This window comes from Gossypium arboreum, chromosome 2 (genome assembly GCF_025698485.1).
Source record: "Gossypium arboreum isolate Shixiya-1 chromosome 2, ASM2569848v2, whole genome shotgun sequence".
Lineage (NCBI taxonomy): Eukaryota > Viridiplantae > Streptophyta > Magnoliopsida > Malvales > Malvaceae > Gossypium > Gossypium arboreum.
Genome location: NC_069071.1, coordinates 64,104,598 through 64,116,288, shown reverse-complemented (window position 1 = coordinate 64,116,288; position 11,691 = coordinate 64,104,598). Strand labels below are relative to the sequence as shown.

At 33.7% G+C, this 11,691-nt stretch overlaps 1 protein-coding gene and 1 long non-coding RNA gene across 2 annotated transcripts; one reads left to right on the top strand and one right to left on the bottom strand.

Moving 5' to 3' along the window:
• Positions 1 to 2,608: 2,608 nt before the first annotated feature.
• On the bottom strand, positions 2,609 to 3,870 carry LOC128283635 (uncharacterized). The gene is made up of 3 exons (XR_008274032.1): positions 3,114 to 3,870; positions 2,975 to 3,034; positions 2,609 to 2,809 (listed from the first exon to the last, which is right to left on the bottom strand). It is a non-coding gene; the product is annotated as an uncharacterized LOC128283635 (long non-coding RNA).
• A 5,964-nt stretch (positions 3,871 to 9,834) lies between these two features.
• On the top strand, positions 9,835 to 11,470 carry LOC108466596 (protein JINGUBANG-like). The gene has a single exon (XM_017766982.2). The coding sequence runs from the start codon at positions 10,015 to 10,017 to the stop codon at positions 11,308 to 11,310; it is 1,296 nt and encodes a 431-aa protein (XP_017622471.1). The 5' UTR covers positions 9,835 to 10,014; the 3' UTR covers positions 11,311 to 11,470.
• The last annotated feature ends 221 nt before the right edge of the window (positions 11,471 to 11,691 follow it).

Here is an 11,691-nt window from a genome sequence, read left to right as displayed (position 1 = left end):
GGAACTAGAAATAAAAATGCAGGGACTAAATTCCATATTTGTGAACAGTATGGGGACCTATGAAATATTTTAACCTTGAATAAATGTGTAACAATCCAATTTTCAATTGTGTCGAAAAATATGGTTTCAGAACCTCATTTCCGTAAATCGGGTAAGTAAAGGTAAAAAGGGGATATTTACGGAGTTATTATGAAGACATATTAAAGATCAATTAAATAATTTAACCGAGAAAATAGTTAATTAAAACTTAAAGACTAAATTGTAAAAGTCCAATCGCTATTAAATTTTAATTAAGAAAATACTTGAAGACCTATATAGCAATTATATGAAGAATTAAAATGGTTACTAGACCAATATTCTTTTAAAGTTAGCAGATGATGATGGTTGTTCACTTTGTTTAAATTAAAATTGAATTTTCTAACATTGTCAAAATTGAAGTCATTACACGGGTTCTTCTAATCCACAAGATTGCCAGGAAATTAAATCGTGGAAATTGTTTTTCAGGGTTATTCGGGTAAGAGTTAATCATCAAGTTATTCCCACGGTTAATTTACAATTAAAGCTTAATCATTATAACTAATTTATCTAAGCGAGAAGACATTCATAGTCCATGTTCAATTTAAAATTTGAGGCCAATGTTATACTCGAGGCTAGAATTTTCATCAATTTAATTTATTTTGTTTAATTTTGAAATCACTACTTATTTGCTATTTCACTATTTTTCGATTGCATTTATTTAATTTCATTATTCTTTAATCTTCCTTTCTTTATTTTACGTAAGACTGGAGTTTTGTGAACATGAAATTATCCATGACGTGCTTTGGTTTTATATTGCGAATTTTAATTCTATTTTTAACTGTGATATTTATTTTGGTGGATTCAACACCGATCAATGATTGTTTGCTAGCGCACTCTTAATATTGAAATCATTTGTTTTAGTTTTTTTATTATATATTTTTCTATAAAATCAAATTAAATTTAAAAATATCAACGCAGAATTAAATTCAAACATAAAACACCGTAATTTCTAAAACCGATTTCATATAAAATTTCACTTTATCTTCTAAAAGAAGTCCATAATGTATACGTAAAAGCTTATTATTTCCGTGAGTTGACTTGGCCCGAGACATGTTATATGGAGTTGCATTTGGATTAGAGAAATCCTTATTCTTTGAGAGCCCATTGGTTAGTTGGTTTTGGTATTTGCTCCTAAACAGATCCAAATATATTTTATCAGCGTCAATGAGACCCCACACACCCTAAACTCTCATCCTTCCCACGTAACAGAGTTAACAACTTTTTCAAAATATTAAAATATATTTTTTAATTTAATAATTATACAAAGCTTAATATCAAAGTTAAGATCCAAAAACAACTCTAAAATTAACTTTCACATGTTTGTTATGAATATTTGTATAAAATTTCTAATCAAACAAATGCGATTTATTACTTTGCAGGAGAGCAAATTATGGATAATATATAAACCTAAAACAGTAATATTAGTGCATTTTAACTAAGTAAAAATATTATAAAGGCTTTTGTATTAAGAGTCAAATTATATTTTATTTTTTACTTAAAATATGAGTAACTTAGTTAATTTATATTAGATTAATGAGTAAATGGGTCATTTCTATTAAAAACTTTATTTATTTTATTATTAAAAACTAGTGTGATTGATAAAATATGTGTATTTTATTCTAACATATAAAATTTAATTTTTAACTATAAAGATAGATAAAATTTTAAGAGAATCAATTAAATTTTTAATTTGATGCATAAAATTAATTTATTTAAAAAAATATATAATTCATCAGTTAAGATAAAAAAATTGAATGATACTTTTACGATATCATTGTTGGGCTTTTATTTTATCTATTTTCAGGAAAAAAGAAAGTTTTAACTAAATTATGGTATCTCAGGTAAAATATGCAATTATTATTGTTACAAGTTGCCAAAATTCGCCCACACTCGAAGGTTGCCATTTTGGTTCAAGAACTGAGAAATCAAAGAAGAAAATTCCAAGTTGGCTGGTTTGGGACGCGGTTCTCCACCCCAGCTTTTTCTCTTTCCCAACTGTAAAGCACCAAGTTGGCCCCACTCCATTTCTTATTTATGAAATATTTTTTTTATAGTTAAAATATATTGTAAAAATGAAAATGAAAATTATTTTAGTTATTAGATTAAAATTAATAGATTTTGTATTTAAATTATTAAAATAAAATTTATAACACTCAATCTTTCCTCTTCTTTTTTCTTTTCATCATGCAATTCTTAGAATGAAAATAATAAAATTTTTACTTTTATATTTTGTTTCACTGCTATTTTTATATTGTGGTTGAGCACTCTTTTGAGTACAATTCTTTTTGGGTAATATTTTATAATTCGGTGGTTATTCAGCTATGGAAATGTTCCAATTAAACTAATATAATTAAGTGATAGATGAGATTATCTATCAATAATTTAGTTGTCCATGACTTTCTGTACTTATTTTATATCCTTATTTAACACTGTCATTTCATTCTGTTAGAGTATAGAGCTTGTTAAGAGTTGTTAATTTGTTAACATTCTGTTGCTTTACGTCTGGTATGCATTGGTTAGGAGCAGTTACTTTTATTCATGTATAAATACTAGCTGTGCATTGATTCAAAGTAAGGAAATAATACTAAGTAGTTTCTAAGTAAAAAAAATTCTTTTCTCTAAATAGTTCTCTATTCTGTTAAAATTATGTAGTATCTAATATGGTATCAGTCGCCTAGTCCTGGTACCTGCTCCCGCTTCTGCATCATGGCGCCATAAGATGATTCTACCTCTGCTAATCACAAGAATCCCTCATTCTTCAGTGCATGTTTGATCCAATCATTTCGTCTCCATGACATAGTAAAACTTAATGAAGGAAATTTTGTCCAATGCCAGCAACATATTTGATTGATAATAGAGGGATATGAACTGCAAGGATTCTTAGAGGGCACATTACCTGCTCCGCCTAGGTTCGTCACATCTCCAGACGGTGTCCTTACTCCAAATCTAGATGCGTCTGTGTTTAATCAACAAGATAAGTTGTTAGCCTCTTGGCTTCTCCCTATAATTAGTTTATCTCTGTTATCATGCTTTACCTCTGCTAAATCTACATGTGAAATATGGAGCACAGCGAACTGTCTGTTCGCCGCTTCAACTGGTGCGAAACTTTCTCGTATTAAGCATGACCTGCACTCTACAAAGAAAGGTGATTTATCTATAAAAGAATATATCGCAAAAATAAAAAATATGTATTTGTGCACTTCTTGCAGCGTTTGGATCGGCGGTTTCGGAGGCCGAAAAGGTGGAAGTTATTTTGGTCGGTCTATCAACGGATTTTGATGCAGTGTTGACCTTAGCCTCCTTCTCGACTGAGCCTCTTCCGTTCCAACGCTTAGTCGACATTCTCATGGAGTTTGAAAGTCAACAGACTCGAGCGGAGCGTGAGGTTTCGATGCATACTGATCTCGTTGAAACTCATTTGGTTGCTACGATGGCCGACTCAAATCGGCAAGAGACACGTGGCGGGTGTTCTGTGGCAGACTCGAGTGGGCTGGTTTTCGATCACAAACATAGTGTCAAATATGCGGTTGCTTTGGTCATTTGGTGTAACGATGCTTCTACCGGTTTAATCGAGACTACTGTGGCCCTAACACGTCAACTCTAATGCGTTTCTCCTCTGAGCATGATGGTCGAGGTGTGCAAGGTGACTTCGCTAGTAGATTCACTTGGTCCGGTGGACTTGGGCTGCTTTCGGAATTCTTTCCAGCACAATTTCCTGCTACTCATTCATGGGGAGGATAGCCATAATCTCAAGAATTTGCTAATTGGCTGCATAGGGCTACTCCTTCTTTTGCATACACATATATAAATGGGGATGGTAATAATGTTGGGTATGTCAATGAACTATATGGTGTTAATGGGTCTATTGATGGCCCAAACTTTGGTAGCCTGAATATTGCACATGGCCCTTATGATAGACCATCTTGTAGGCGTGGCATTGGGAGTGATTTTAAGTGTCGTTTTGAGCGTGATATAGGCCAGCAACATGTTGGGGTTTCTGCTAAAGTACGTGGGTTGACTGTTGCAGGCCAGAGCCTTAGGCCGACTCTACTTAGGGGACAGAATAGTGGATCGATCAAAGCTGGTCCAAATTATGGACAAAATTCCCTTGGGCCCAGTGCTAATTATGTTGATTTTAAAGGCTGTATGTAGAATACTACCCCTGAAATTCTGTAGCGGACTAAACCATAAGCTCATATATATGATTTTGACTCATCACGGTGTATTGAGCTACCTCGAATTCTTAACTTTCATGCGTCTGATTTTTTGGATGCCACACTATGATTCTAACTTTGATAATACTGACTCATATGTTTCTGTGCCAGTAGGAACCACGTCATGGTGTCCAGATTCAAGAACCACTCATCATATCTTTCAAAAGACTTCTGGTTTAAATGCTTCCACTTAGTATACAGGTACTTCTTCTCTTCTGATGGGAAATGGTGTTCCCACTAAAATTTCATCTATTGGGAATACTATTTATTACATCTCTCTAATGTTTTGTGCATGCCAAGCATCCGGAAAAATCTTATATTTGTTTCTCAATTTGCTACGGACAATAATATATATATATTTTAATTTCACCCCTCTTATTGTGTTATTAAGGACAGCCAGACACAGGAAATTTTAATGCGGGCCAAGTTCATGATGGCCTCTATAAATTTTTAGCTTGCCCGTCTGTCTTTTCTGATCCACATCCTTCTATTCACAACATCAAGATCTAAGATTGTCTTTTGGATAATGATGTCTTTACACTGTGACATAAAAGGCTTGGCCACCATTCTCCTATGATTGTTAAAAGTGCCATTGACAAGTGTCGAATTGTTTCAAATGGTAAATGCCTTGATCATGTTTATGTTGCATGTCAGAAAGGGAAATCACATAAATTGCCTTTTTCACAATCTACTACTGAATATATAGAATTACTTGAATTGGTTGTTTCTGATTTGTGGAGACCGGCTTCTGTTACCTGTGGGGGTAATTTGTATTATGTTTTGTTCATTGACATGTGTAGTCGATTTCCCTGGGTTTATTTGATCAAATGCAAATCTCAAGCAATTGAATGTTTTCTTCAATTCTAGAATATGGTCTTCACTCATTTTGGAAATAATATTAAAAAATTTCAAGGTTATTGAGGTGGTGAGTTTCGTGCCTTTGCGTCAGTTCTAGGTAGTCATGGGATTCTTCATCGTCTTTCTTGCCCCCATACCTCTAAATAAAATGGTGTTGCTGAGCATAAACACAAACAAATTGTGGAGACCGGTCTTACACTTTTGGCCTAGGCTAATCTACCTATGACTACTAGGGCTATGCATTCTGCAGTACTGTGTATTTTATTAATCAACTACCCCCTTCAATCTTGAAAGGTAAGTCTCTATATCGGATTCTGTATGGGCACGAATCTACGTATGATTATCTCAGAGTATTTGGTTATTATTGTTTTTCGTATTTACGTCCTTTCGTGCAACATAAGCTAGATTTTCGCTCATAACCATGTACATTTCTGAGCTATAGCTCTCAACATAAGGGCTATAATTGTCTAACAGCAGATAGTAAGGTGATTATCTCTCATCATGTTATTTTTTATAAGCATCAATTCTTGTTTCCTTTGCCTATTGTGGACAATATTCAGACACCTACATGTTTTCCCACATATGTTCCTATCATTCAGTCTTCTTTTCAAACCAAGACAGAGCCTAGCAGAACAACTATGCCTTTGGCTACAGTACTTGTGGCTGGTCAAAGCTGCGATCCTATCCAATCTGGTTCACCAGCTACATATAGTCCGCTATAGACCATCTCAATTGATTCATCAGCTGAATCAGGACCTAGTCTAAAGGAGAAACATCTTTCTACTGAAGTTGTTCAGTTACCCACTGAGATTGCCACTGTTCCTCTTGTCACTCCAAAGAATACTCATGCTATGGTTACTCGGTCTAAAGCCAAAATTTTCAAACCTAAGACTTTGTCAGTAGACGTTGTAGATTTTGAGCCTAGCTTTATTAAGGAAGCTCTTGCCCATAAGGAATGGAAATTAGCGGTTTAAGCTGAATTTGATGCTTTAATAGGAACTTGTTCCTCTATCTCCTAGTCGAAAGGCGATTGGGTGCAAATGGCTTTTTAAAGTCAAGAAGAATCCTGATGGGATAGTTGATCGATGAAAGGCATGATTGATAGCAAAGAGATGTTCATATGTGCCTGGATGTGTCTTCAAATAAATATTTAGCCAGGTGGTCAAACCTGCTACTATCCGAACCATTTTATCTATTGTTGTATCCAACGGTTGGCAACTTCATCAAGTTGATGTAAACAATGTCTTTTTAAATGGAGACTTGATTGACAAAGTATTCATGCAGTAACCTCTAGGCTATATTCAATATGGTCGAAATGGTGAGTAGTTGGTGTGTCGTTTGACAAAGGCATTGTACGGCTTACGGTAAACACCTCATGCCTAGTTTGAAAAATTGAAACAGATTCTTATCTCTACTGGTTTTGTCTTATCTAAATCGGATGCTTCATTGTTTGTTAATGTTTCAACCAAGTTCACCATCTATGTCTTGGTCTATGTGGATGATATTATTATTACTGGAAGTTCGCTTGACGAAATAAACTGTTTTGTTCAGCAGTTACACAATGAGTTTTCTCTAAAGGATATGGGTGATCTCCATTACTTTTTAGGGATTGAAGTCAGTAGATCATCTTTTGGCAATCTTCACTTGTGCCAGCACAAATACATTCGGGACCTTCTTGACAGAATTTCTCTAGCTAATGCAAAGAGTGTTCATACGCCTATGGTGAGTTCATCTACTTTGTCTAAAGATGAGGGTGACCGGCTTGCTGACCTTACTGAATACCGAAGTCTTGCTGGTGCTGTTCAGTATTTGGTTTTGACTCGACCATACATTGCCTATGCTTTAAATTGTGTGTGTCAGTTCATGCATGCCCCTACCACGGCTCACATGGTAGTATTAAAACATATCTTGCAGTATTTACATGGTACTATTACTCATGGTCTGGTTTTTGATGATTTAACAGACTTTCTTTAGTCGGTTATGTTGATGCCAACTGGGGTCTTGATTTTGATGATCGATGTTCTACTATGAGCTATTGTGTCTACTTTGGTCATACACCTGTTTCGTTGTGTTCTAAGAAACAACAAGTTGTTTCTTGGTCCACGACAGAGGCTAAATATCAATGTTTAGCTGCAACTACTAGTGATATTGCCTGGTTGCTTTCTCTGTTGACGGAATTAAAAATCAGTTTTGCTGATTGTCTTGCTATTTGGTGTGATAATTCCAATGTAGTAGCTGTTGCAGCTAATCTAGTCTTACACTTCAAGTTCAAACATGTCGAACTTGATTTATTTTTTGTTCGAGAAAAGGTGGCTAGTAGATTTTTGGTTGTTGGTGAAATGCCAGCCTGTGACCAAGTTGCGAATATTCTCACTAAACCACTGTCCGTATCTACTTGTACTCATTTTCGACGTCTATTTCGGGTCATACCACTTAAGCAAGCTGGGTGAATATTAGAGTATAGAGTCTGTTAAGAGTTGTTAATTTCTGTTGCTTAAGTCTGGTATGTAGTAGTTAGGAGCAGTTACTTTTTTTCATGTATAAATACCAGCAATGCATTGATTCAAAGTAAGGAAATAATGCTAAGCAGTTTCTAAGTAAAAAAAATCTTTTCTCTAAATATTTCTCTATTCTGTTAAAATAGTGTAGTATCTAATACATTCCAATCATCAGTGAAAAAAATAATCCAAAATTTGTTGCACCAAATTCTAGCTTCATTGACACGAGGAAGTTGAGATTGAGAAAAATATATGGTTTAATCCATTTGTTATTTTGAAACAAAGGAAAAGAAAAGACGGGGGAATTAGGTGTTTTTGTTTTTGTTTAATGATGTAAGTTAAATACAAAATCCAAAGTCTAGAATCATTTATTTTGATTTAATAATTAAAATCATTTTGGTTCTTTTACTTCTCATTTTAAAAGTTCTTACTATAATTGTCATTAAAATATATTATTATTATATATGATAAATATTTAAATTGCTCATGTAAATAAAAATATGTTAAAACTCAAAACAAATTTGAAAAGTAAAATTATTCAAGTTAACATGAATAATGACTTCAATATGTATACTATTATTTAAACTCCTGTTTAAGTTGATGTCACGAGTTAATCGAACACTAACTTAGTTTAGAAATTATGAGAATGCCCTTCCATAATTAAGATATGCATATGATGATATTTGAACCCACATCATTTGCATAAGTAAAACTTTAATTTACCACTTAACTAAATTTTACTTTAATATTTTTCACATTTTCTTTTATTATGCACACTTTATTACCTCTATCAATTGTATATCATAATAGTGTATTTGATTGAATTGGTGTCATAAATTAACTCAACACCAACTCAAGATTGATGACAACACTATTATAAACAATTTAATCTATTTTTCTATTTTAATAGCATACATATTTCATGTGTTTCAAACCATAAATTTTATTATTTATTATATGTTATTTTAAATTGTACATTTGTACTCTAAATTTGTGATTTCCACACATATATTTGTAATAGGAGTTCTTGTTAATTAAAAATTATTTAAATAAACTTAATTCTATTTATAAAATGGAATTAAATATGTGGAAATTTAAAATTTGTTAAATTTTATGATAAACAAACCAAAATAATATTATTATCTCATTGAAATATATATATATATATATATATATATATATATATATAAGGTGTGTAATATTAATTGAATTTAGGTGTAATTGTTTTGTAATATGTTTGGGTAATCATCATAGTTAATGAATTCTTCTAAATTTAGTGTAATTGAAGTACTCTAATTACATTCTCCAATTTTTAAGTTGAGAATTGAAGTAATTACATTAGTAACTAAACTCAAATTCAACTACCTTATGGTTTTCCAAATACACACCCATTCATTATTTAAGTTTAAGAATATATGAACGTTTGAAATCTAAAATTTTTATTGTAGAAATAATTTATTTTCCCATACATTTTGATTTGAGATAAATCTCAAATTTATAAATGAACTTTGACAAAAAAAATACAACGTGATACATAAACTTTATTTTGGTGGAATTATACACTTGAAATTTTATTTGTGTTCGATTGTATATATGATGTTTAAATTTTGATTCAATTGCATACTTAGAAAAAATACATCTATTTATTTTCATATTAGATAATATATAATTGTTTAGGTAGGCAATAGATAAATACTGAAATAATTCTATGTTAATAAGTGTCAGTAATTTGTGAAAAATAAACTAAATCAAAATACAATTTATGCATAACATTGCACATTGAATAAAAGTTTATGTATAATTTTAATATTTATCCTTTTGATTTACTAAATATTTAATTAAATTACATAATATTTATTACTAATTATTTATATTTGTTCAATGGCCAACCAAAGATAACAAAAGGTATATATTAAATATCCAAGAGAAAATAACCAATAAATATGATATGTTAGAGTAATTAGATAAAATTGTTTAATATATTTATTTTGCATATTAATTTTATTGGTAATTATATTAGAGACACTTTCTTTGATTAAAATTATATAATTGTATAATTATAATTCATAATACAAAACATAATACAAAAATTACAACCAATTTAAAAATTAAAATATTTGATAATTACTAATAATAATTATATTTTCACTAAATAAAAGATAAATTATAAGCAATCATCTACTTACGGGACGTTCGAACCTGGACAAACCGTACATTATCCTCCCTCTCTAGTCCTAGTGGCATCCACTTCTTTTTCTCTCCCAAAACTTCCTATATATATAAACCGCAGCCAAGATTCTGCTTCACTGGTCTCTCAGGACTGGAGCCAAAATTCTGATTGGTTTTTTACATCGAAAAAAGCGGGTATGAAGGTTGGATCATGGCTACCCACATGCTTGACGAGCGATGACTCTGCCATTCCATTCCCCAGAAGCCCCTCCCACTCCGACAATCGCGGGAGCACCACCTCATCTTCTAACTCTTCAAGCGACACCAGCTACGGCGGCCTCCACACCAACCCCTCCCTCCAGACTCTGCCATCTGTCCCTTCCTTGCAATATCTTTTCCCGGAGACCCTAGGCTTTTCCGTTTCTCATGTCACCGTTACTTCTATTAAGCCCCGACCGGAGCACCCCATCACCTGCATTGCGGTTCAGGGTAACCTCTTGTACGCTGCTTCTATCAACGAAGTCAACGTCTACGATCGCCAAACCTCTGCTCTTCTTGATGTATTCAACAGCCAGGGTTCATCCTCTGGTTCTGTCAAGTCCATCACTTTTTGTGATGGAAAAATCTTCACTGCTCATCAGGACTGTAAGATCCGCGTTTGGCAGTTGACCATGGCTAAGAAGTACAACTTCTTAACAGCTTTACCTACCGTTAATGACCGTTTACGTCGTTTCATTCTTCCCAAGAACTATGTCAACGAACGCCGTCATGTCAAACGGTTGTGGATCGAACATGCCGACGCCGTTACAGGACTTGCCGTTAATAAATGTCTGATCTACTCTGTTTCTTGGGATAAAACGTTGAAGATATGGCGCGCTTCTGATATGCGCTGTTTGCAGTCTATCAAAGCACACAACGATGCCATTAACGCTGTCACCGTCTCCGGTGACGCCACCGTTTATACAGGGTCCGCTGACAGGCGGATCCGAGTGTGGGCAAAAAGGACAGGTGAGAAGCAGTACTCATTAATGGCGACCTTAGAGAAGCATAAATCAGCGGTTAACGCACTGGCTTTGAACGCCGACGGATCGGTGCTGTTTTCGGGAGCATGTGACCGTTCGATACTGGTTTGGGAGAGGGAGGATAGCAGCAATTACATGGCGGTGACGGGAGCGTTGAGAGGACATGGGAAGGCGATATTGTGCTTAACCAACGTCTCCGATTTGCTTATGAGTGGATCCACTGATCAGACGGTTAGGATATGGCAGCGAGGAGTGGAAGGGAAATATTGGTGTTTGGCAGTGTTGGAAGGTCACCTGAAGCCAGTGAAGTCATTGACGGCGGTAAAGGATGAGGAAGAGAGTGATGTGATTTGGATTAGTAGCGGAAGCCTTGACGGGGAGATTAGAACGTGGAAGGTGTGGCTTTCCAAACACAGTAGCCCGTCGTCATCCACGACGAATATCCTAAAATGGACTTTGGGAATTAATTAATCAATCTTAATAACATCATAAAAATCAGCGTTTTTTCTTTGTCCTTTCTAAAATGGTCCCGTAGGTTTTACCAACTTGTGAGTTCCTATACTCTTTTCTCATGATTGTAAAATATGCATCTGTGCGATCTTACAATAACACTTACTAAATTTTGTTAAAATATAGTAGAAACATATGAAAGCATTATCTTCTTTAAATATAGTGAATAATGCCATCTTCCAAATTTTATTCTCCAACGCTAAATGAAACTTTAAAAAACACACACCAAATTATAACTCATTTCATCGATGTGTCCTTTTATAATCTTCAGTATCTCTAATAAATTTTTCAAAATTTATCACTCAATTATTAAAAATCAACAATATATTTTTCGACCGAATC

Coding starts and splice junctions, on each gene's coding strand:
- LOC108466596 (XM_017766982.2), top strand. CDS start 10,015: ATGAAGGTTGGATCATGGCTACCCACATGCTTGACGAGCGATGACTCT.